This window comes from Protopterus annectens, chromosome 1.part0 (genome assembly GCF_019279795.1).
Source record: "Protopterus annectens isolate FY-2018-M chromosome 1.part0, PAN1.0, whole genome shotgun sequence".
Classification (NCBI taxonomy): domain Eukaryota; kingdom Metazoa; phylum Chordata; order Ceratodontiformes; family Protopteridae; genus Protopterus; species Protopterus annectens.
Genome location: NC_056725.1, coordinates 826,951,883 through 826,979,098, shown reverse-complemented (window position 1 = coordinate 826,979,098; position 27,216 = coordinate 826,951,883). Strand labels below are relative to the sequence as shown.

At 38.3% G+C, this 27,216-nt stretch overlaps 1 protein-coding gene across 1 annotated transcript in view; it reads left to right on the top strand.

Annotated features, from left to right (window-relative positions):
• Positions 1-27,216, top strand: part of NOX3 (NADPH oxidase 3) — a 650,715-nt gene that overhangs the window by 53,763 nt on the left and 569,736 nt on the right. Inside the window, exon 6 of the mRNA XM_044063461.1 lies at positions 22,277-22,422. Within this exon, the coding sequence (XP_043919396.1) occupies positions 22,277-22,422 (146 nt within the window). The remainder of the gene's footprint in view (positions 1-22,276; positions 22,423-27,216) is intronic.

The following is a 27,216-nucleotide window of genomic DNA, read 5'->3' as shown; positions in this document are numbered from 1 at the left end:
CCTTTGCATATTTGTCTTTAGAGTGAAGTTCTCTTCAGGGACAAGCCCAGTTCATCAATGCTCTTGTCTCTCTCTATGTCCACACTGTGTATCAAATCACCATGCAAGAGGCTGCATTTCATTCTATGGACTTCACTTGAGAATTCAAGTATGTCTTTTTCCTACTTGCCCCAGTTTATTTATTTATTTTATTTATTTCCAGTTTGATAACTGGGTGAGTAGGCTGGCCGAAAGGTCTTTTTCATCTATGACCTGGGACAAAATAGCAAAGAACAGACATTAAATGTTGACATAGGATATAAACAAAACACAATGTCATAAGGAACTTGTAATTAAGGAATAAAACAAAACAGTAATGTGTGTGTGTGTGTGTGTGTGTGTGTGTGTGTGTGTGTGTGTGTGTGTGTGTGTGTGTGTGTGTGTGTGTGTGTGTGTATGTGTGTGTGTATGTATAAGAGAGAGGGGGAGAGAGAGAGAGAAAAGAAAAAGTCGAATAACAGTGGTATATGAATTGTGTATACAACATAGACTGTGTGATATTTACTATATTTACAGCTTGAGGTGCACTGTTTATGGAATTTATTTACAGTACTCACAGCTTTAGATGTTTTGTTTACAAAAATTGCATAGCTAGCAGTTGTTAAGTAATAGGAACTACATTAGGAACTATCTGGTAGTTTTGGTACTGAATATGAGCAACTGTTTTAATCATTCTGTCTGAAGCCAGTTCATGTTGCTTCCTTTAGGAGATCTTCTCTTAATGTAGACTTAAACACGGCAGTAGTATTATGTGCCCTTATTTCAACAGGGAGATGGTTCTGGATAGCAGATTCAAGTTCGGAAAGGAACTTTCACCTATGGTGGTTTTAAACTGAGGCCTAAAGAGAATAAAAATTTCATCTGGATCATCTCTTAAGGCATAAGCTTGTTATCTGATTAATAATTTCTTTTTTAAAGGGGAACAATGGCCATGTTTAATAATGTTGAATAAGTATGCCCCGAGAAGTAGAGTAACTCTGCTGCTGAGTATAAGACAGTGATGAGTACAGTCATCAGACAAAAGGACAAATCTGCAGACTTTGTTTATTGTAGTTTGAATTTTACTTGTACTTGAGCTAGAATGAAAAGTGATTAAGTGGAGGCCATATTCACCTTTTGGTATGAAGACATATTTTGCCATAAGTTCTCACATAAAAACACAAACCACACACCCACCTTCGCAGAGGCTCTCAACAGAAATCTGCCCAAACAGAAGAGACCTCCAAGGCAGAAACGCACTCGACCACCAAAACACAGCACAAACCACAAGACACATAGCTCACATACAAAGTGTGCCCCTCAACCTAAGCCCCTAAGGCAAAACAGCTTGCCCAATGCACTAATCATAGGTGACTCAAAGTGAGGCACACTGATGTCTCACTCACTAGGTTGAATAAGGAGACTGAAACAGTCAGCTGTCTATCAGGTGCCAGAATCTGACACATAACACATGCACTCAGGTCACTCCACAACAAGTACAAGTATGACTCTGTCACTATCCATGTGGGTGTGAATGACCTGAGATGCACCTCCCTGGACTACATGAAAAGAGACACGGAGGAGATATCAGATTTCAACAATTGGCTAAGTTTCTGGTGTCATTCTAAGGGGATACAGTATCTGTCTGCTTGGGAAGACATGATTGACAGACCATGATGCTTTGCCAGAGATGGCCTGCATCTGTCACTCCTGGGTTTCTGGATACTGCCTAAGGCTCTTGCCACCCCTATAGTGCCTTTTTTATGTGATATTCCACAGACCAAATTACCACCATAACAGCTATAAATAAATGCAATCTGAGGGTCATGCTGCTCAACTCTATGAGTCTAAATCTCAAGATGCACTTGCTCGAAGCACTCCTCAAAATGGAGAACATCAACATTTGTGCTGTAATGGAGACCTGGTTTAAAGCACAGAAAGCACCCCTGCACTACCAGACTATAACTCATTCTACACCTTTAGGCCCCAGAACATGGACTGAAGTTCTGAAGGCAGTGGTGTCTCCATATTCATAAAGGATATGCACACATCCAGCCTAGTAGCCCAGCAAAACGCATCTGAGATACTTCACGTACCACTAACATTGGGTAAGATGGTGATTCAGGTCATAGCCTGCTATAGGTCCCCAACCATGTCCCAAGACTCTCATTCCATGTTCCTAAGCACCCTGGAAACTACTAGGATTCAACCCAACACTCTCATACTAGGTGACTTCAACTACCCCTTCATAGTTTCATAGTTTCATAGTTTAGTACTAGGCTATCTGCCCTGGGGCATTTGTAAGCCTAGCCATAGTGATGTGGCTTTTGCCACCCCATGAAATGGTACAAAAATGTACAGAATAAATTTAGAATACTGTGCCTCTGTCTAGTAGTGACACAATGAAGGTCCCCTTATATAATAGAATTAGTTTACTGTGCCCCTGTCTAGCAGTGACACAGATGTGACCCCTGGGGTAAACTTACGATCTCCCATCCACTCATCAAGATTTCTCTTGACGAGAGTCAGTGAGGGGCTCTGCCTAATATGAACTGGGATCTTGTTCCAAAGCATGGGAAGCCTCTGGGTTATGAATCTATCCCTCCAGCATGTCCTATTCATACTTGTGCTGAGGTTTAAGTTTTTAGCTCTCGTGGTCCTGATAGATTTGGATTTTTTGAGGTGGAGCATGTCCATCAGATCCTGATTGGACATGGCCTTGTACATCAGGCAGAGATCACCTCTGAGCAGGCGGTATGCTACTGAATAGAGCTGAAGTTTCTTTAGTCTGGCAGAATAAGACATATGTTGGAGACCCTTGATCCTCTTGGTGAGGTACTTTTGTGGTCTCTCCAGCTGTTGCAAATGCCGGGTGAGGTACATACCAAATGGGGCATTGTACTCAATCATGAGTCTGATGAGGGAGGAGTATAGGGGTACAATGACATCCTTGGATCTGGATGTGAATCCCTTCATGATGAGGTGTGCAAGGTAGAATGTCTTTCTAACCACTTTGGCAACGTGGGTGTCAAATGAGAGGTCGCTGTCGACTTGGGTCCCTAGGTCTCTGATTACTTTTTCTGTACTCAGTGGGTTGCTGTCTATGTGCATGGAACTAGCTACCTCTCCATCAACTGGGAAAACTACTCATGCACCAATACATTGGTCCAATGCTTCCTGGAATTCATCAGTTCCAATGCCCTGGACCAGTTCATTCTTACCCCCACTAGAGGAATCAACATCCTTAACCTGGTTATTACTAACATGGGCAACCTTTGCGCTACACCAAAAGTCAATTCCTCCCTGGTTAGATCCAACCATGAACTAATCACTATTGAAATCCACATCTCACCCACACCGTAACCACCATGAAAAACTTCTCCAAAGCTGACTTTGGGCTCCTAAAAACAGAGGTGGCTAACTTCACGGCACCCATGTCAATGGAAAATAGATGCATGACTGCCAAATCATACACTTATGCACTATACGAACACATACATAAATGCATGGAACTAGCCATGCCCAAAAGAATCAAGATGCTCTCCTGCAAAAAAGGAAGCCAATCTGGAGGTCCTCTGCCATTAATAAACTCTACAACAGAAGGAAAAAACTATTGCAGAAAAAGGTGAAGCCCCTTGAGATCCCTCATCAAAACCTCTAAAGCCAGCTATGAAGGCAGAATTGCGGCAGAAACTAAAAACAACCACAAAGCCTTCTATAGTTATAGCAAGAATCTCTACAGCTATACCCATTATACTGAGTCAACTGATATTGCCAACATACTGGCTGGCAGATTCAGTGCCAACTTTACCCCTCCCCCCAAAGCACCAATCACAATAGCGGAGGAATGCCAGGCTCCCAACATTACTGCAGCACAGGTTAAAGCTACATTGTCCAAGGCTAAAAATACAGCTTCCATGAGACCCGACAATATCCCTGGATGTGTTCTACATGAACTGCAACCACATCTGTGTGCCCTGTTCAATCACAGCCTCACCTCAGGCTTTGTCCCTACCGAATGGGGCACTGCTACAGTCATCCCTCTCCATAAAGGGGGGGTGACTACAAACCCTGGGAATTATCGCTCCATTAGCCTGATGAGTCTGATATGTAGGGCTGTGGAGCGCATCATCATGGACCTAATTAACAAGGGTATAGGGAATCTCCAAACTCTAGTTCCCACACAATTTGGTTTTGTGAAAGGTAGCTCATGCCTGCTCAACCTGATTGACTTCTTTGAATCAGTCACCAGAGCTGTGGATGAGGGCAAGGCAGTTCGTACAACCTACCTGATCAGGCCAAGGCCTTTGATACCATTCCCCACTCAGGAATTATTGCTAAACTCACAAAACTAGGCATCAACCTCTATATCACTAGGTGGGTTGCAAATTGGCTCACAGATAGAACCCACAGTATGAAAGTAGTGGACTCCAAGTCAGACTGCCCACCAATCACTAGTGGAGTTCGACAGGAATCAGGCTTGGGTCCTCTCCTGTTTGGCATCTACTTCTCAGATGTCCAGGCCAACACAGAGAGACTCTGGCTGAAGCAGTTCATTATTACAGCAGCAACAAGTTTAGTAAATGTAGTCAATATTTTGTAGTCCTTTGAACTACCAAAGTATCTAGTCAGCTTTCTAAGTATTTTCCAAAATTAGTATATCAGAGAAATTCAGTGATCTGAACTTCTGATACTGATGGATTTGTTAACTCATTCTTAGACTGTTTATCCATTTCATGTTAGACTCTGATAAATCATGTACCATCCACCTTCTGCTCAGAATATCTCGTAGAATGACACTTGGAATGGCTATCGCTGTGAGCCCTTCTCTTACTACATTTGTGATGAAATCTTCATGGACATCGTCCCTTGTATTCAACATTGTTGCTATGAGATATTATTTTTAAACATAAATTAAAGATTTCTTCTCAGCAACTTTCCATCCTCAGTATAAACAATAAAAGATGTGGGATGGTCACATTGCTTCACTGCCACTCCTTTTGGTTGTTTCTCTGTTGCTTATTTCTCACTCTGCCTGTATCTTTCAAAGCAGGCACATTACACTTTGCTGCATAAGATCATAGGAATAAACAGTAGGCAGAGGATGTCTAGTTATATTCAATGTTAAGCAGACACATTTAAAAGTTCATGCCTTCCTTTCAGGTACGTAATAGTGCTAACCTCACAGTGTTTTTGTATATACTGACCTTTAGTCCTCTTGAGCTGAACTCAGGTTTTTAGGCTGAAGTAAGAAAGTCAATGCTACATTAGTAGCTGGTAAAAGACTTATACCTTGCAAGTGAATACTCCTATATTCCAACAGTGTGATACACCTGCACAATATTTATTTATTTATTGACATTTGATTACCAGGAAAGTCTGACTGAGTAGGTCTCCATCTTCATAGGAGACCCAGGAAGAGAAGCTCCAGAGTATTACAAAAACATTTTAAGAGCAATAATTTTACAATCTTCAAAAATAATACAATAACATCTGCAGTTTAAATAATTATACCAATTATACATAGTATGAAAACATTGGTTATGAATACATACAAATTATACAAATACAACAATGATATAATATTAAATATATTTAGCTAGGTTAGATAAATTAAAGCTAAGTTAGTACAATGCAAGCAGCAATCACAATATGAAGTGGGAGAAATAAAGAGGGTTATGGCATAGATAAAGAATCAGGGAAAGAAACTGATTGAAGTAAGGAATTAAAGTGAAAAAGGGGAAGTAAGGAGGTATAGGGAACAACTAGGTACTTGTTCATATTAAGGCATATTTATGGATATAGTTTATACTGAGAATGTGCAAGAGGAGACAGATTTTAGTTAGGAAGTCTTTTGGAATGGTTTTAAAGGATTGGGGAGAAGGTATTGATCTAATGGATATAGGTAAGGAGTTCCAGACCTTAGCAACATGGTATGAGTGCAGACCATGCCCAACAGATTTGATAGGCTTGTGGAGGGGAGTTTTTGGTCATTGGATCGTAATGACCATGTGGGAACACAGTTGTATACAATGGTAATTAGTGTTGGGCAAGAAGATGGATGCTGGATAATTTTATAGGTGGTAAGCAGCTGTGTAAATGTTAGGCACTATTAATGCTCTGAGCATTCTGTGTAATTTTTTTCACTTTTTCAAGTGTTAGCTGCGCATGTCTATTTGCCTATGGATAGTTTTGACCAGAAGTCACATGTTGAAGTCCTTGTTGCTCAAAAATTGGTCAAATTTGATAGCTGCACACTGTGGCACATTATCTGATACTATCATGTCTGGAAACGTGTAACTTAGAAATGAACTTTAAGTAACTTGATCACACCTGTACTTTTAACAACCATTAAGCTTCATCAACTTTGGAAGTTTTTGTTGTTAATAATAATTTCTCCAAATTAAGTTCACACAGTCTTGGATCTGATTTATACCCTTTCCTATTTTTCTCTGCGTCTTCTTGGAACTGAGTAGCTATAACTCTGTCCTTTGATTATTGTTATAGGAAGAATTGCACACTATGCAATCTTAGACCTCTCAATTTATTTGAACTTATTTTTCTGGCCATTAAAACATCTAACTCACTGTCTGTTTACACTTCACTATTCCAAAGTGTATCTCATGTATTCTTAACTACATTTCTTTCCTTATCTGATAAGGCATTGCATCAAACCTTATATACGGCTAGATCCATATTTGAATGAAATGTGGCTGCATTTCTTTCTCCACAGCAGACATTCATCCACTTTTTATTGTTATTTCTTATAACATCTGCATCTCTTGATCACTCTAAGTACACTGCTGAAATTATTAAACCTTCTTTTAATGCACAAGTAACAAATGAATTATCTATTTTGCTTCCAGTTCCTCACCAAACAAATATTCTTATCCTCTGAAAACATAGATATTTTGCATTATCACACTATATACATCTATTTTCATATTTTGTGCTTCTGACAAAGTAGGACTTTGTTGTCTTTCTCAACAAAGTCGTATGATTGCAACCTTAAATTTCTATGCACTCTAGGTGGAGTTTCGTACAATGACTCCTTAAATGTACCTTGCAATGGCTAATTATCTGCTTCAATCTGCACACAATTCTGAAAGTATGATTATGGAACTATTCAAAACCATTTACTGTGGCTGTTATCTCCTTGTCATTCTGAACACACCTCTTTTGATATCTTATAAAAGCTCTGCATCCATGTATAACTGGTTTGTCTTCTTGCAAAAGTACTCACCAGTTCTGTTTTGCCTCAGATCTACTTCTAATGTGACTGGTTTATTCACATCAAACTAGTTTAATGTGGATGCCACAGATACTGACTGTTTAAATAACTCAAATCTCTTAACTCATTCTGTAGACTGGCACTATTCTACATCATCTTCCAATAATTTCCTTAATGTCAGAATTATGTCCCACATCATACCTCTCAAGTATCCAGATTTTTGCAGAATATCCAGATTTGTCCCTCTTATTTATTTATTTATTTATTTTTGGTCTGTTGCTCATAAAATGTGTGATTTTCTGGCAAATCTTAGAGGAATGTTATAAATAAATACTAAATAATGAAAGCCATTTGAGTTTCAGACTTCAGATCCTTCAGAAATATGTAATAATGTAAAATATGTCATTCTAACAACTTTCTAAGTTTATAGGAGCAATATTTTAAATCTGTCCCTTATGGCCCTTTGTCCCCCCATTACTTCTAGCTTTGTTAAGATTTCTTGTGCTGAGAAGTTGAAAGGTATGTCCCACATGTATAGAATAAGCTTCAAAATGTAATCATTCAAAGAAATCTCATAAGACTCTATTTAGTCTTAGGGTTGGGGTATTTGCTCTGTTGCTATTACTTTCACAGTTTCAGGCTTCAACCCATGAAATATTAAACTTTGACCCCTTTACCTCAGCTTTGTTTTGCTTATGGCTGCTGTCTCAGTCTCTTCAGTAATTCATTCAGTCTTGTAGCACTCAATCCCTTGGTCTGAGTCCACATTACTGTGTCATCATTTGTATTAACATCATTAAGATCCTCAATTAGCTGTACAACAGTTCTCTGAAGCAGTTTAAGTTCTGGCAAAACATCAAATTCAAGCCTTAAAAATCTGTTCTTTCCCCATAGGCAAATTAATTGCACATGGCTTGCTACTTTCCTCATCAACACATTGTTCATTCTTGGCAAAGTGCTTGCAACTCATTTTACTTCACTTTTACTAATTTTAAACTCTATCTGACATGAAACATCATACATGTCAGACACTTTTGTGATCTCTTAAATTTGACAAAGCATTTTCACATATTCTGCACACGTTTCATTTGCTTTATTTGACATTAAGTCTAAGCCTGTTAATAATTTGCCCATTATCTAATTATTTCTGACACTACTCATGATTGTATTTCTAAGTGCACCAAAGTCATTGTCTTTGGCATGGAATTTTTTTAATTTAATAGTGTAAGCAGCAATAGGCTTGAGGGGGGGGGGGGATTTGTGTCATCATGAAGAACAAATGGTGGATATACGGCAGATTCATACTCAGCAAAAAGTAGCCTAGAAACGTTTGGCTCATTACAACAATATTCTCACTTTCCCCGATTTCAAACCAAATGTATTATAAACTTTCAAGGCTTCTTCTCTGGCCACATGCAGAAATATAACATGCTGTACTTTTTCAGATTTCTTGGATATCCTCCTAGAATCGGGAATAAATTAAATTTTTGGATCAATGCTTTACAATTCTCATACAGTTTAACCTGAAGATATCTTCTTTCCAATAGAAAGGGAAGGTCCTCCAGCCAGCCTTCAAGTCTCTTCACCTCATCACTTGTAAGCTAAACTTCTGAATAATAACAAATAACATTTTTCCAGGAATGTGAATACAATTTTTAATTAAACCAGGAAATGAAACATGTGACATTTTATTTATCAAAGTGGAAAATATTCTCTTTTTTGTTGGGTAAAACTACCACGGGCTATTCTTAGACCCAGTCAGACCTTCCTGGTAAACGAATAGAATTAATAAAAATAAATAAAATAAGCTCCCATTTGCTTTGGGTCATATTTAAAGTAATGTAGTAATTCTCATAACTTGATTCAAATATCAGTATCTTAACATTATATTGCAAACAGGTTGCAGATTTACACATATATCACAAGTGGAGTCAGTCGAAATCATGTCTAGTATGCAGTACAATATAAACAAAAAGGCAATTCAAATAATGTCCATATATTAACTTAATAAATCCTCTTTACATCAGTATTCTTGGCTAAGTACTAGGCAAAGGCTAACCAAATTAATTTCCATATTTCATCACTTTTAGAAAATAGTTTCATAAATTTTTGTGCAATTTTGGATTCAAGGTATAAGGTGACCAATCATTGAGCCAGACGTTATCTCTAGTTGTCCAGTTATAAGTAGTATGATATTTCATGAAAATGGCTAAAAGAAATATTGAAAAGGGCTTGGCACTCAGTAGGTTGTTATAAATATTATTTTATAAGAAACAATTACCAATGGGGGGAGGAGGTTCATATTAAAGAAGCAAACAATTGGTAGCTCAAAGGTGAATAAATTCTGAGCAAGGTAAAATACAAAAGCACCAGATGGAGATAAAATAGTTCAAAGAAGCCAAGGAAAAAGTTTATGATGCAATAAGAGCTCACAAAGATTCTCAAACGCCTTGTTGTATATTAAGCTTTGTCCTTGGTTCCTTTGAGCTGTTTGGATTTTCGTTATTAATACCAAGATTTCTTAATGAAAAAACGTTTCTAGAATCCAGAGAAAAACATACCGAACCATAGAATACATCTTAAATCTGCTGTATCGGTGAGTTTAAACAGAAGTAATACAAAGTCTGGTGAACTGTGAATTGGATGTAAAATGGCTTCCAAATGGAAAAGTATACAATTGTAACATGTGACAAACCACACATATCTTTGGAACAGTTAAATTTTCCAAAATAGTTGAAGAAAGCAACGTCTAACGGATACTTGCTCTTGCTCTACTCCTAGCTAGATGAATCTACTTTCTGTCTCAATACTTCTTAACTCTATCTACTCTCTCTCAATGCTTCTTAACTCTATCTACTCTCTCTCAATACTACTTAATGCTAACTACTCTCTCTCTCAATACTGCTTAACTCTATCTATGCTCTCTTAAACTTTCTCAACTCTATCAATGCTCTCTTAATTTTTTTTATCTCTATCTATGCTCTCCTAATACTATTTAACTCTATCTGCTCTCTCCTAATACTACTTAACGCTATCTAGTCTCTTGTAATACTTCTTAACTCTATCTACTCTCTCTCAATATTACTTATCTCTATCTGCACTATCTTAAATTTTTTTAACTCTGTCTATGCTCTCCTAATACTACTTAACTCTATCTGCTCTCTCCTAATGCTACTTAATTCTATCTAGTCTCTTGTAATACTGCTTAACTTTATCTACTCTCTCTTAATACTACTTATTTCTATCTACTGTCTCCTAATATTCCTTAACTCTAACTAATCTCTGTCTTAATACTACTTACCTCTATCTACTCTCTATTAATATTATTTAACTCTATCTATGCTTTCCTAATACTACTTAACTCTGTCTTCTCTCTCTTAATACTGTTTAACTCTATCTATTCTAAATATGTTATACTTGGTCCTGGTTTTACTCTTCATGCCAGCTGGAATAACATACGTCTCTCCCTCCGTAAAACCATAACTATATCCTTCTTACATAGCTAGTGTCAAGTGAGCCAAATATGTAATATTAACCATTGCACCTTTGTCATTTCCTGACTATGCCTAACTCTGCTATAATATACTCTGCCATGTAATTAACCTAAGTGCTACTTCACAGTTCCTGTTCATGATTAAACTACTAAATGTAATGTTGAATCTACTGTGTAAGATATATGTTGTCAAGCCTTACTCGCTTCTTTACTGCTCATGCATATTGTATATTGTATTATTGGACTTGATGTGGAGCTTTTCTCATTGGGCCCCTACTAGAAAAGGGTCACAACCTATTCAGGCCATCCTGGTAAACAAACGTAAATAAATAAATAAATCTCAGCTGCTAAAACATTGCTACAATTCTGTCCTGGCTGTTTTTGTAGATGTAGACCTAGCAAGTACAATGCTTCTTCTGTTTAGATAGAAGTTAGAGATGAGGTTATGCTGTGCAATATAAATAACAATTCATCAGTGCTTCTTTAAGCTAATAAAGGTCTGTTTAACTGCCAGGATTCATTATTTGCTGTCCTATTTGCTTACTGATTAATTCTCCACATCCATGCTTGGTTTCCTTTTACTCTGAATCTGCTCAGCATTGTGACATCTTAAAGCACAACATAAGAAATCATATGTACCCATACCTACAATTTTTCCCTGATATTCATTAATATATCTGATTTTTCCTCAAAACTGAGCTATCTTCCTTATAAAATATGTGATTTTTTAATGACATAGGGGATTTTCAAATAATGTTTGCATGTTTTCTCACAGGCTCCTTACTTTTCAGAAAATAAATAAAAAAGAAAGAAAATCATCTTATTCTGTCAACTGAATAAGTTTTTGTCCCTGATATTTTTTTTCTGGGATTATTGATGTAAGATGTTAATCTCTATGAATGTGTGCAGTTACTGCAGTAGGATTGCAATGCTGCCAGTCTATACCACTTTACAAGCTTCCACTCAGCTTTGTGTGTGAATTGCAGTGCTTCCAGTCTATGCCACTTTACAAGTTTACACTCAACTGTGTGTGTGTGTGTGTGTGTGTGTGTGTGTGTGTGTGTGTGTGTGTGTGTGTGTGTGTGTATGTATGTTTCTGTGTCTGTGTCGGTGTTTATACGTGTGTGTGTGTGTGTGTGTGTGTGTGTGTGTGTGTGTGTGTGTGTGTGTGTGTGTGTGTGTGTGTGTGTGTGTGTGTGTGTATGTCTGTGTTTATACACGAGTGGTATGTCTGTGTTTATATACATGTGTGTGTGTGGGTGTTTGTGTCTGTTTCTGTGTATGCATGTATGTGAGTATATATATATATATATATATATATATATATATATATATATATATATATATATATGTGTGTGTGTGTGTGTGTGTGTGTGTGTGTGTGTGTGTGTGTGTTGGGAGTGGCTCCTATTGCAGGTGCAAGAGCCAGTACAGTGATTCCCAACACAATGATATTTAAAGTCCAGTTCTGACAATAAAAAACAACAAATTCCAAAAATCACTCTTACACTTTTAAAGTGTCCTTATATTGCAGACCCCCCACTTACATATATTAACTCTGAGATCACTGAGTAAGGGACAAACTGCTGACTTAGAATTACTATATATTAGCTCTTATTTGGGACTCACACCCAAGATTTCCATCCAGCATATCGTATTGATGCCACCACCCTAGGGTGAGCAAGAGGCACTGGGCAGATAGATGTTGAGTTCTCCCCTAAGAGCTCAGCATTGCAGTTAAGTTTAAATTAAAAATGCCCATGGGCCAACAAGAACTGCTAAATGTTTGCACTTAAAATCTAGCTGTTCTGAGTATCATAATTACATTCCTTAGACTTTCAACAGATGTGTATGTGTGTGTGTGTGTGTGTGTGTGTGTGTGTGTGTGTGTGTGTGTGTGTGTGTGTGTGTGTTCCTATGCTTGTGTCTGTATTTGTGTGTGCATATGTTTTAATGTGCCATCCTGCTACTGGTTTGCGTTACTAAGATGAATGGAAATAGAGCCTTCCTACACCACATGTGATGAGCTGACATGCTGCCTCAGTTACAAGCACCAGCAATCTGTGGCATGAGATAAAAGAGCATGCTTTAGCTGTCTGGTAGAACAGGAATTCCATTCACTGTTAGCCCTTTGTACCAGCATATCAAACATCAGGTATGCTACTTGGGCACTCTGCCTAATTAAAATGTGTGCATCACTACACATCACAGTCCAAACTAAGATGTGGTTTAGTACACCATTTTGTAGTCTACGCTAGCTAATTTAACTGTTTCAGCATATTAGACAATGGCCTTTTCATGAAGCATTTATTTTCAACCTGATCTTTTTAATGAAGTAACCCATGTTGAACGTATGAACCTGAGACAAAATACATTTTAATTATCTTCAGACATTTTATAAATCTGCTGTATCATGAAGCATTACCCCTGGGGTGTAACTGCTCATCCTACTTTTCTGAGTGATCTACTGGATGGGGTACTGGCACAATGACAAACCCTTTTTTCACATTTAGGTATACATTTCATGTAGTTTGGTGGGGATTTTTGTCCCAGATGCATTGTATTATTTCAGGGTCTGGGTTTCTTTTATGCATGTTATACATAAAATCTGTTAGCTTCTGTTGTGTGAAATGCTACTGATTCTTCCTTTTATTCTGATTTCATTCGTTTTTGTTTTTCTCTGGTGTCCTAATAGAGGTTCATGTTCTCTCTCTACTTATGCCTTATTTCTCTTGTTCTCAGAGTTATTCCTGGGTAATGAGCTACAAGGATCTATGGTTACTCCAAGTGTGCTATGCAAGAGGGAGAGAGAGAGAGAGGGACGTCTCATTTATCTTTTCTTCTTAAAGCCTCTGTTCTTTTTTTTTTTTTTTTCATTTTTTCATTCTCTAGTTTTTCCCTTCTCATATGTCCACATCTGACCTTGCTTCCCTGTTGGGCACTACTTCTCTCCACAATAGGTTTCGCTCTTTTTTTTTTCCTTTATTCCCTCCATCTCTATCACAAGGCCAGTTCAGGCTGCCTCTGAGTGTGTTGGCTGTGCACAACCACTGTTATGTCATATATGTTGCAAACATCAGCCTAGAATGTTATTTTAGCAGTGTATGAGGAAACAGCAGTGGACAGTACTTCTTGTAGCTTGTACAGTGGTCTCATGAATTAAATAAAAGCCCCGGTACTTGCTTAGAAGTGAGAGGAGGAAGCAGGCTGTATAAGTGTCTTATACATGTAAGCAAATATCAGTGATTGAAAACAAAGAGCAGCCCTTTTGTCTCCTGTACAAACAGATGTCTGCTTGGGTGTCTCATGAGAGGATGTAGGGACTTGTAGGAGTGCCATATTATAGTCTAAGTAGCACCCAGAAGTGCTGTTTGATGAATACCAGTAAACATCACTCTTTCATCGTGTGAATCAGAGCATACAGAGACCTGCAGTGCTGTCCTGTATTTGACAAGCTTCAATATTTTCCTATGAACAAGGACAGCAGCTAATTGCATTGCTGCCCTGCAAGTAAAGAAGGAAAGCCAGCTTCATGTATGACAATGAACAAAAGCCTTCAGTGTTATCTGTGCAGCAACAGTATAGAGCTGACTGCAGCACTGCCGAAGGATTGACAGTAAACTGCAGCATGCAATAGTAGCAATCTTCAGTACTATTTCATTTATAGGTGCAAAAGCATTACTGACTGTTAGAATAATTTACATGCAACGTGCATTCATACTTGTGTGTCCACATTGTGACAGTATTTGTAGCCTTTGATGCTCTCCATAGCGTTACCTTTGGGGTGACAGGATTACAGGGCTATTTCATAGACAAACACTTACAGTAAGCTGCTCTGCAGGATGCTGTCATAATTAACTGATGCCACCTGTCTGCAGTACTCTTTCATGAGAGAAAATAAGCAAGGCACACAGAGATGGCATTAGCCTGAAAGAAAATAAGAACTTACATGCAGATGCTGTGATTTTAGCTCATGGAACAGACTATGTCAGCCCTGCATTTTTTTATATTCCATGCATGCTTACTTAAATAATAAGCATACAGAGAAAACATGTACTGTTTTCTGTCACTGCTGATTTCTCTGGCAGAGCAAAAACATTTTTATTATCATTTATGACAAGGTTGACACACAGAGCTCAACAGAGTTAACCTTTTAATGATAAGTCATGGGAGAATTATTAAGAAAATAGATACCAAGTAAAAGAGGCATTAATATAATAATGTATTCTGAACCCATGACCATTTTACTCTATGCAATGTATGAAATAATAAAAGATTGTTAGGAACTAGTGAGCATCGTGTCCTGCTAAATGAAGGTGAAGTACTGTTGGTATGTGTGGTAGGTAGGGGTATGTGTAATGAGGTCTCCCACAAGACACATGTTGGGCGATATGCAGGTCCTGTTTAACAGTACATGGATGTCTAGTAATGGCTGCCTCAGATTGATGAATGGGACTCTGTAGTTCACAGAGAACTTTATTCCAGGCTGGAGGGAGCATTACTTAAAGGTTTTAAACTTGGAAAAGAAGAGATCTTTGCTCTTTCTAAGATGATGATGTTTAAAGTCCTCAATGTTGTCACTGATTCTGGGTACAGAGACAGGGATATGCAGGCAGTACAGAATACTGTATGGTGATAGCATGGATAAACCCTGGACCATTTCAGGACAGATAATGCAGAATAATGGTAATTCTGTAAATGAATGTCAGTGGCCAGTTTGCTGTCCTGTTGTAAAGGTGCTCAAGATGAATGAGGCCGCTGAATGTCTGTTTCCATGAACTCATTTAAAACTTGAAAACAGAATTCTCAGAATCAATCAGGGGTGGCACTTTTTGTGTTCGTTTGTGAGCACATTGTTAGTCAGAATGGCATGTGAATGATTACAACTTCTGTATGATCATCTAATGAGAACATTAGCAAAGACTTTGAAATATATATTTGGTGCTCCCTAATTGGGTGGCAATCAGCATGACAGAGTTATTACTTCTTTCCATCAGTGTAGTCAAAATAAAGCTAATTGCTGGTTGATGTGACAGTGCTTCATCCTTCATGATTCATGTTCCAGCAATATCAAGTACTATCCTACTGCAGCTCTGATTCCTTCATTCTTTCATTGAGAGAGACCCAATGATTATCAAAAACATGTTTCATTGAGCTAATATGGTCTGCAAAATGTTTGGACTGCAATTCTGGTAAGAAATGCAGGAAGGTACAATTGTGGCAGTTGATACTGAGATAATGCCTCAACAATTATGTGAAACTCCAGAGCATGACTGTTCCTGTACATATAATTTATCACAGTGGTACTGCTAAAAGACAGGTTCAGATACATCAAGGCAGGCTTGAAAGTGCCATTGTCCTGCTACTGTGGAGTCTAGTATACAATTCAGAGAAAGACTAATTTACTTGCTTTATTTAGTATTCTATCCTTCCTCAAATATGCAAATATCATACATCTATATTTATATGTGTGTGTGTGTGTGTGTGTGTGTGTGTGTGTGTGTGTGTGTGTGTGTGTGTGTGTGTGTGTGTGTGTGTGTGTGTGTGTGGGCAATCTGTCTTTGTATCTGTCTTATTTTATCTAAACTCAAATCCTCAAAAAAAAATCACTGAAAACTCATTTCATCAGAAGCACATTTCGTTGATTTACATTCCACAGAAAACTATTACAGGTGGTCAGTTCTGGTGCGGTTTAAGATGTTAGGATAGTAGAAGTTGCATAGGGAGTTAGCCAAGAGCATGTTTTATTCTTTGTCAAGTGCCCACTCTTGTGTTCTATTAACATCTTTAGACGTTTGTATTTCATCTCTACCAGTGATTCACTGTGGCTGGTATTCTCTATTTTCACCATGGTTTTATGACTGTGAAATTAGTATATATAAGTAGTGGTGTGTGGGGGAGAAGCTTCACATATGGGAGTGCGCAGAGGCTTGTCCCCCTGAAAAAACAAACTTTTGAAAGAGTATTTGCTGTATTCAGAAGCATACTAAAGCAAGGGCAGAAGCGGGGCGGTCCTCTGGGTACAAACGTTAAGGGAGTGCAGCCTTGCCTTTTAAAAGCTGTTCACATTTTAAATGTGAAAAACTTAAACTAAAACCAGAGCTGGATCCTTAAAGGGGGTTCTTTAAGAACACCCTCTGTCTGTGTGTCCTTGTATGTGTCACTTGTTGCATACTCCCTTTCTGCATTCCATGCAGAATTTAAATACAAGACATTCTTTCAGAGTTTAATTGTGTGTGTGTGTGTGTGTGTGTGTGTGTGTGTGTGTGTGTGTGTGTGTGTGTGTGTGCGTGTATGTGTCAGGTTAGCATTCCTCTCAGATCTGGACAAAGCCTAAAATAATGTGGGGACAAAAGCCCAAAAATGGGAACAGATTTTAAATATTGCTCTTATAAATTTAGAAAGTTGCTAGAATAACATGATTTTTGTTAGCGTGTATTTTCTGAACAATATGAAGTCTGAAACTCAAATGTATGCCATTATTTAGAAACTTCACTCCTCAGTGATTTATCAGAAAATCACAAATTTTGTGAGGAACAGACTAAAAATGTGAGGCAAAAATCTGGACATTTTGTGAAAATCCTTGATAGTTAAGAGTTGCGCAGGTTAGTAAATTTCCTCACTCTCAAACCCTATATTGATTACAGGAAATAAGAGACTTAATCCTCTACACTAACTACAAAACCAGTAAAAAATGAGTTTAGGTGTATTTTCAAGGAATTGTAAGCTTCAGTGCATTTTCAAAGAATGAAGGAATCAGAGCTGCAGTAGGATAGTACTTGGTATTGTCAGCTTGAAGGGAAGAGATGTTTACTGCTGCTCATGCTAAGTCTGTTTTCAATATGCATCTGTTTTGTTTTCGCAAATGGTCATACCATAACAGGTAGCATACTTGCTTTTAATTAATTTATTTATTGACATTTGTTAACCAGGAAAGTCCACTGGGTCAGAAACCCATTTTCAGTGGAGGGCCTGGGAGAAAAGCTCCAGGAAAGATGCAAAATATTAACATCATTGTTACAAATTGTATAGTACACAGAAGATAGCTTTCAGTTTTGATACAGACTGGCATTACAGTTTTGTGCAGACAAACATTACAGTTAGACATAAAAAAATACTTGGGAAAATATTGATGCAGAAGGATGTGGGTTCTACTCCCACAATATTTAGATAGATTGCTGATACTGTGTTGTACTTTAAGGGAAGGGGGGTAGAGGTGCTGCAGTCCTGCATGTTTCCTCCTTTGGATGAGATACCTAGTAATTATGAACATGTTGTCAGTTTACCCTCCATTTCCTATCACAAAATTAGCAGCTTACCATTTTTTAAGTATAACATAGGCAATTTATTCTTCAACGGTAGCAGGCACTGAATTTGTAGACGAAACACTGAAATATAAAGTTTGCTATCAGCAACCTCTTCATTAGTTACAGATCTCTTTAATGTGGAATTATTCAGATGACTTTTACTTCTGGAGAGATTGTGCATATTGACTGTTATTGGTGGATTGTAATGACAGAAGTTTGAGTGGCCTTTTATAATTGAAATGTTCTGAAATAGGCAGTTTTGTCATTATTGGGTCATACATTTTGTTTTATTGTTTACAGAATAAATGTTCAAAACTAGAAATTTAAAACACACCCTAACAAGTGGTGCTGTATTATACAAGGAATATAATTTAATACATAGTGCAAGGAGCCTATGGTTTGAAAACAGCCCAAAGGTAAATTTAGTCTGCCACTGGCCAGATGCATTTTCCTTGCATGTAGGTTTCAATGCTATTTCAAGGGCAGGAAAATTAACTGTTCGTACTAAGACTGATTTCTTTCCTAAGACTGTATTATTTTGTTTAGCAAATAACTATCAGTGTTTGTGCTATAAAACAATGAACTAAAAGTTTTAAATTAAATCCAAATATCTGCAATGTTTGTAGCACGTGTGGGTGCGTGCGTGTGTGTGTGTGTGTGTGTGTGTGTGTGTGTGTGTGTGTGTGTGTGTGTGAGTATTACAGTCACTTTCCCTTTCACTTGCTCAGCTTAAATTCTGATTATGCCATTAAGGCAGGCAAATGCATATTTATGTTAATAAACTGAAATATGTTTATCCTTTTTTTCGTGGAGGGAGGTTGGTCAGCTGTGCTGTGGATGAGAGTAACTTGTCGTGTTTAAATTCCACCCTTAAGGTGCATTTATATGAATAAATCTGAATATTTATGCTTTTTTTGGAGGTGTGGCAATAAATTTGTCCTTTTCATATTATTTTAAAGGATGTGTGCATTTGTGTGAAATAAATTGATTTTTGGGGGGCGGGGTGACTAGCTGTGCTATGGGAACTTATCCTCTTCATTTGCTCAGCTTAAAGTCTGGTATTAAGGGGTGGATCCTGCACGTTTGTGCAAAATAAATTGGAATGTTTCTGCTTTTTTTTCTTGGGAGGGTGGCGGCTAAGTGTGTTGTTGATGAAATAACCAGTGCTCAGTTTAAAGTCAGGCGTTAACAGCTAGTATATATTTGTATGAACTAAATTGGCATATTGTATAAAACACATTTAAAACTGTTTCCACTTTTATAGAATGTTCTTTTATTTGCTTTAATATGTTTGGTCTGCATGTTACTCACATTGTTTGCTTAGTTTATAGTCTGCCTTTTCACAATTAGTGTGCATTTGCATAGAATATGCTGCAATCTTTACTCCCTCTCTCTCTTTGGGTGCTGTATTTGTAAAATCAAGTTGAAACAATACCTGGTTTTATAGAATGTCACTAATTTGCTTTAACTTGATCTGCTCCTAATAGAATTTGGGGTCAACTGTCCAAATAAGTCACCAAATCCCGAACTACTAGGTCAGCTCTTAGGACTGTGTTGTCAGTGTCATACTCAACTCTCCAAAGCAAACAATAATGCATATAGGTTCATAGGTAGGTACTAGGCTATCGGCCCAAGGGCCTACGTAAGCCTAGCCAACAAGGTTCCCTGGCTTATGCCACCCAAGAAAGTTATTTTCCTCTGCCACTGTCGAGCAGAAACACAGAAGTGATCCCCGGGGTGTATTTCCTATTTCCCATCCACTCATCAAGATTTTTCTTGAAGAGTGCTAATGAAGAACTTTGCTTGACATAGATGGGTAGCCTGTTCCAGAGTATGGGAAGTCTCTGGGACAGGAGTCTATCCCTCTAGCATATCCTGTTTATTGTGGTGACATGGTTTAGGTCCCTAGAGCAAGTAGCTCAGATGGATTGGGATTTCTTTAAGTGTAGCATGTCCAACAGCTCTGGGTTTGACATAGCTTTATATGTTAGGCAGAGATCAACTCGGAGTAGGCGATATGCTACGGAGTAAAGCTGGAGTTTTTTGCGGCGGTCAGTGTAGGTCATTTGTTTGAGGCCAGTAATCCTCTTTGTGAGGTACTTCTGTGGCCTTTCCAGCTGCTGCAGATGTCTTGTGAGGTACATTCCAAAAGTGGCGTTTTACTCTATAATGGGTCTAATGAGTGTCGAGTAGAGGGAAACAATGACCTCTTTTTTCCTGGATGAGAACCCTTTTATGATGAAGTGTGCCATGTAGAAGGATTTCGTGACTACTGTGGCGATGTGACTATCAAAGGAGAGACTACTGTCCACCTGGGTCCCAAAGTCTCTTATTACGCATTTGGTGTTAAGTAGATTGCTGCCTATGTGGTAGTTCATGGGTACAGAAGTTTTACCAAAGGGGATGACACTGTCCTTTTTGGCACTGAGCTTGAGGCCATGCCTCTGACACCAAGCATCTGCCTCAACGAGTCCCTTCTGTAGGATGTCCACATCATTTGGGGACTTGACTATGGCTCCTAATTTACAGTCATCTGCGAACGTCATTAGCCAGAGGCCTTCTGTGTTAGCCTGTACTTCAGAGAAATAGATACCAAACAGGAGAGGTCCCAGGACAGAACCCTGTGGTACTCCACTTGTCGCTGCTTTGAGGTCAGATTTGGAGTCTGCAACTTTTACAGTGTGGGTTCTGTCAGTGAGCCAGTTGGCAACCCATCTTGTGACGTAGGGATTTATACCTAGTTTAGTGAGTTTAGCTATAATTCCAGAATGGGGGATAGTGTCGAAAGCCTTGGCGAGGTCAAGATAGGCTGTGTGAACCACCTTACCCTTATCTATGGCTTTGGTGACTGCCTCAAAGAAGTTGATCAGGTTCAGTAGGCATGATCTGCCTTTCACAAACCCGAACTGGGTGGGATCCAGAGTTTGGAGGTTACCAATGTCTTTGTTTATGAGTTCCATGATGATATGTTCCATGGCCTTGCAGACCAGGCTCGTCAGGCTAATAGATCGATAGTTCCGGGGATCAGTGGTGGCTCCCCCTTTGTGGAGTGGGATAACTGTTGCTGTGCACCATTCAGTGGGCACAAAGCCTGATGTGAGGCTAGTAGTAGCTTTAGTACATGATTCTGGCACTAGCTATTGGTTCGGGACAAGCCTTCCTGTTGGATGACCGTTTGGGGATTTGATCACTGCTCTCAGCTTACTTCCTCCTGGCCATTATTTTGTTTCATTTCATGATTATTACTTGAATCAATTGTCAAAGAGAATGAAGTGTTAGAAAAAAATCTCATTGGGGGGGGGCTGTAAAAAAATTCTGCTCTGGGTATCAAATATGCTGTATTAAAATACTATAAATACTGTCTGTATTTTATATTTTCTATGGAATGTGATTAGAAGAAATACTCTTAAGATTAACACTGATGAGCTCTATGTGACAACCTTGTCAATAAATGTTAATAGCATTTTTAATGGTTTGTGATTATATAAAAAGAACACTACATAAAAAAACAGATCTGTACATGTTTGTGTGTGTCTGTATGTGTGTGTGTGTGTGTGTGTGTGTGTGTGTGTGTGTGTGTGTGTGTGTGTGTGAATCTATGTATATGCATATGCTTACATGTTTCAGCTATATAATATTCAGACTGTGTCCCTGTAGGGCACATTGCCGGATGTCTATGACTATACTGAGCTGCTATGTGACTTTGAATTGTATGGGTTTGATTATAAAATACTGTGATGAGAGCTGGATGTTGTGATAGCAGAAGTGACCTTCAGAGTATTAAATGTTTTGAATTTGTTGAGATCTGACATGACACGCAGCATTTTGAATGCAGTAAAAGATTGTTGTCATATTTTCAACCTGCCACCTCTCGCATGCTTTCTCGTTTTATTGACCTCACATCTTTAACCACTATTGCCACAATTAACTGCAATGAAAGCCAACATTACGCCCTGACAAGAGCTCATTTAGCTTGTGTTTCTATTATTAGTAGGCAGCTTACAGTGCATGAGAAAAATCTGCATGTATTCCCACTAGTACACTAGTGGAAAAACTCTGCTTTGCCTAGTGATAATGACTGGTAAGTAACTCAGACAAAGGCTACGTATGATTAGCTATGGGTGCTGAATGCCGAAGAAGAATGGATGAAGCAGAAACAATAGTGAAGGAAAAAAATGAAAGCAAAGATACCTTAACAGATTTAAGACAGATTGTTTACTCTTACAGGTATCCATATCATAGCCCACATATTCAACATGGAAAGATATCATCAAAGTCACAACAAAGAAGCAGGTGAACTGCTCAACATGCTTTCCTGTATTGGCAGCACTTCAAATGAGAGTTATTTAAACCCCATCAGGACATCCAGCACAGTATGTTGTCCGGTTTATCATGTTAAGACTATTATAAATGTATAATGTTAATGTGCTTTCTTATTTTCCTGATAATTTAAATTTCTTGTTCAGAAGTTAGTGTTCACACTACTAATAACTGCATGTGTACTAATAAACTGACATATTATATGACATGCTTGCAAATCCACATGGAGAATCTGGTTTTACTCATTTTAAAGAATTTGTTGATGTCAAAAAAATAGCAATGTAGTTTGAAAAGTCTGAAACCATAAATGTTTCCCTTATTACTAATTAGTACACAACCACCTGAAATCCAGCTGCTTCATTATAACTGATCGAAAATGCAGTTCAACTATAGAAAACCTATGTAGACTGGAAATAAGTGTTTCTACAGGTAGACAAGGCCCCAGCATCTCCTCTAATTAAACACTGGTGAATTAATCCCAGACATGATGGCAGACCACAGCACAGCAGCAACAGCCCATTAAGATATACCATGCCTTATTAAATCCTCTGTCACATCACAATAAGGAGAGGAGAAAGTGCAAAGCAAGAAAAGTGCTATAGAGTTCACCTCACACAAGACCCACCAGTTTATTAACTGAGCGCTTTCATCCTTCTTCACTCCAGACTCCATCAGAACTCTTCTTTATCTGAAGACCATGAATTGTTCTCCCAAGTGTTAAACCATTTCATCTTAAAGTTTGGAGCTGTCACATTATGACTTCAATTATATTGTCTATAGGAATATTGCTAGACAGATAGCAACTTTATATAGTTACGTTTGGCGTTACTAAGAGTATTATGTGAAGATATGTGCAAATGTGATACCTTAAAGAACAACAACAGGATTCTATTATTAAATGCTCAACTTCTCTGTCCTTTTTCTCCCTATTTACTTTCCCTGCTATCAATAAACAAAAATACGGCATTTAAAATATTTTAAATTGACTGTTTCTCTCCACTAGAACAGTACCTTACTGTACTGTGGTGGTTTCACTTTCCAAAAACTTTTATCCTGCCCTTGCTGCCATGTCCAATTCATTGATGTCATCAAGGCCAATCAATACAGGTAGTTTTCTGGCCAATTCCCTCCCCAAACTGACATCATCACAACCATCCTAAAAATCCACCCATGCTGTGATGTCACAGCTCCCTAGTCCTTCCCCTACCCATACAGAAAGTAAAGGCTAGAATAAGGAAACAGAACATGAGTCAAGTCTATTGCTGTGAGCTGTCAGTCACAGCAGGTAACAGTTCAAATTACCCTTAGCACCACTTTGACAGCTAGGGAAGTTAGGTGTGAAGGGGGATGGGAGACGAGTCGAAGTAGTACAATTCAGGCTTCACAAAAGACTGCAATTTAGGCATGCTAAAAAGAAGCAGCAGTAAAAAGCACTTTGAAAATCTGTTCTGTGGCATTTGCACTGTTTGTATTTTAAGTAGTTTTTGAACAGCATGAAATATTACTTAAAACTAACTGACTGAAAGACAGCAGTGTTGTTGTGTCTTTCGGCTTTTCCCAGTTAGGGGTTGCCAAAGCGGAACTCCGGTCCGCTAATGATTGGCAGTAGATTTTTACGTGCCGAGTTGCCATCCCTGATGCACAACCTTCAAAGAAGGTACGCTCATTCACGCATGTCTCCACACAGAAGACGCTCTAGCTGAGAATCGAACAGGACAACGTCATACTGTGAGGTGACAATGCTACCACAGCACCACCACCGCAGTACGAAAGACAGCAGTGTATACATGTAAAATCAATGCAGTGACAGGAGCTTTAGGAAGAAAGGGGTCTTTGTGATATAATTTTTTACAGACAAACACTGCATTGTGGGATACCTAGAGGTGGACTAAACAATCAGGATCACTTCAAGATGTTAGACCCCATGTGGTCAGACTCAGAAATTACATATATAAATATTTAAAAACCTGTAAATAGTCCCAGAGTGGTGTTAAAATGTAAGAAACACTAAACCATGATGAAATAAACACTTTTTTGAGTCTATGGGTAAGGTTCTCCTTTAAGTTAAGGAAGAGTGAAGTTAAGGATAAGTTGTGGGAGTGAGATGCCACCTTTCACTGCTGCTAAAACAGGACCAAGGACACACCTACTTGTAACTTGCATAACCCTCCCACTTCCTCCCCTCCTACCTACTTTCCACCCATTTTATGATATCACAGCCATCATCAGCTGAGGAGGAACACCCTCTTTTTGTGTTCCTGATGTCTTCATTCTGAGGATTTACTATGCTTTTCCATAAAAAAGCATAGTAAATCTGCCAATTTAACAAACTCTGATAGTCTGGTTCTTTTTTGAAAGAAAATACCGGAGTTTGCACATTGTTTTCCAAACTACCGGGCAAATGATTTGATTTCCAGATAGTCTGGAAAAAATGGTTAGGTGGTAACACTAGAGATGAGTCGATAGGGTAAATGTAGAGGGTTTAGGTAGTAATCCAAGGAGGAGTGATGTGGGAGTTAGATATTGAGAGTATATGATAGGATAAAGTATACAGATTGCAGAATGTAATCAGATGAAGACTTAGGTAAAAGTTAGCTGTTGAGGGACAGACTGTTGCCATGGCCTTTCACTTCACATTAGGGACACCCACAGCTCCTGCCCTTACTTCTGGTATTGTATACACAGGTCATATATAGGAATTCAAGCCTGTGATAAATGATTTTGGAGTGATCCAGCATGTCCTGTTAATGTTTTTTGTGTTTATTTCTTATAGCATGCCTAGCTACAGGCATGTATATAAAGATTTATATTGTTTGATAAAACATTTAGTTGAATATTAGTTTTGCTTTGCACTGAAGGTAATACGTATGCAATTCTGCAGCAGTGTTTACTGTAATGAAGTTTCTTTTTAATATTGAATTTTTATACATTGTTAACTAAACAGTGTACTTAATTGTAATTACTTATTTTGTCTCCCCCAATCCCCTGTAGTAACATTTGTCAAGATAGCAAGAAAGAAGGAGGCAGGAAGGGAGGGAGACAACAAAAGTGTGAGAAAGTCACTTTCAGAAAGAAATGCTGATTTATTGTTTCTGTGACATGTATGTGTATATCCTATATTGTTCCAGTACGTCAAGGGAATTTGCTTTGTAACTCTCTTAATTTTTAATCAACAGGCCTTCCACAAAGTGCCAGCATCCCTGCCAACACTGGCTAATTAATGTTCATGTTTATTTTGTATCTCTACATCACAAATAGTCAATGAGGACTCTGTCCTCTGTTATGTAATATTCTACTTGTTAAAGCAAACTTGTCTTTGCAATTCAACACCTCCTCTATTTTTCTCTAGCCAGACCCTTTTGTAAAGTGGAAAGGGGAAAGGAGGAGCAGAAGCTAACTGGGTTGGCCTTCTCAAATGTTCTCCCTGGAATAGGTAAAATGAGGTAATGACGCTAGACTGGGAGGAGTGTCCAAGATCAAATTTACAGTTGGGGAGGGCAACTGCAAAGCCATCAAGTATAAAAACAAGATACCAAGAGGGAGGGAGGGTGAGAAACAACCCAACCCAACCAGATGCTTAACAACTGTAGAAAATTCTACTTAATACCTCACACACAGTGAGTAAAATAAAAGTGCTATAAATAACTCAGAAATAAGCAAAAAACAGGATATTTAATGTTATATATCTCAGATTCGTTAGCTCAAAGCCCTTCCTCCGACTTCTTCCGATTAGCTCAGTGTGAAATGGCAGAAACAGTCACAAGTTAACTTCTTAAGTAACAAAGTTGAAACCTGAAACAACTTTAAAAAAAGCATGAAAGAACCAATGAGGTGCTTATTCCAAGGTGTAGTCCAGGCAACCCCAGTCAGCCAATGACCACAAACAATTCACTCTCACTGAAATGCTATACTAGCCCTGGCTAAGCTATGATGGCCTGGGACATGTGCTCAGACACACAGCCTCTACTAACAAACAACCAGGCCCAAAACACAAGCCTGAGTATGGACAATGCTACACTACCAACACTACTTAGGTAGAAAAAACTGCAGAAATGTTTAAACAGATAAAGGATCAAGGAGACTCTAGAGAATGCTTTTAAATGCAAACAAGTTATATGATACACTCCTAGCAGAAAATCAGAACAAACAAACCCAACCAGATGCTTAACAATTGTAGAAAATTCTACTTAATACCTCACACACAGTGAGTAAAATAAAAGTGCTATAAATAACTCAGAAATAAGCAAAAAACAGGATACTTAATGTTATATATCTCAGATTTGTTAGCTCAGAGCCCTTCCTCCGACTTCCTCCGATTAGCTCAGTGTGAAATGGCAGAAACAGTCACAAGTTAACTTCTTAAGTATTATATGTTTAAATACTGGGCCAGATTCATTAACACCTGCACTAAGTGTACATGATCTGGATTCAACAACATTACTACCACATTTTCTGTGCTTTATAGTCACTCAGAAAGATTACACTAAGTGTACATATAGTCTACACTTTGTAGTAACTTTTGGTCCTCCTCTATATTTAAGGCTGCAAGAAAATCAGTAGGAAAACTAAAATTAAAAGAAAGAAGGTGCCAGTTATTCTTGTGTCATCTGTTCACTCAGAACGGTGTACACTTAGTGTAAGCATTAATGAATCCCAGGGACACTATGTGAAGAGACATTTTGCAGTGTTCACTAGCCATTACTGTGTAACAGGCAGCTGGGTTATTTTACATTGTTGTAGATTGCAGAGTTCAAGAGGTTTATGCCCCATTACTTTTAAGAGTGGTAAAAGGAACTGAAGAAAATGTAAGCAGTTGCAAATAAATTGGTTCCTGCCTCTGATCACAC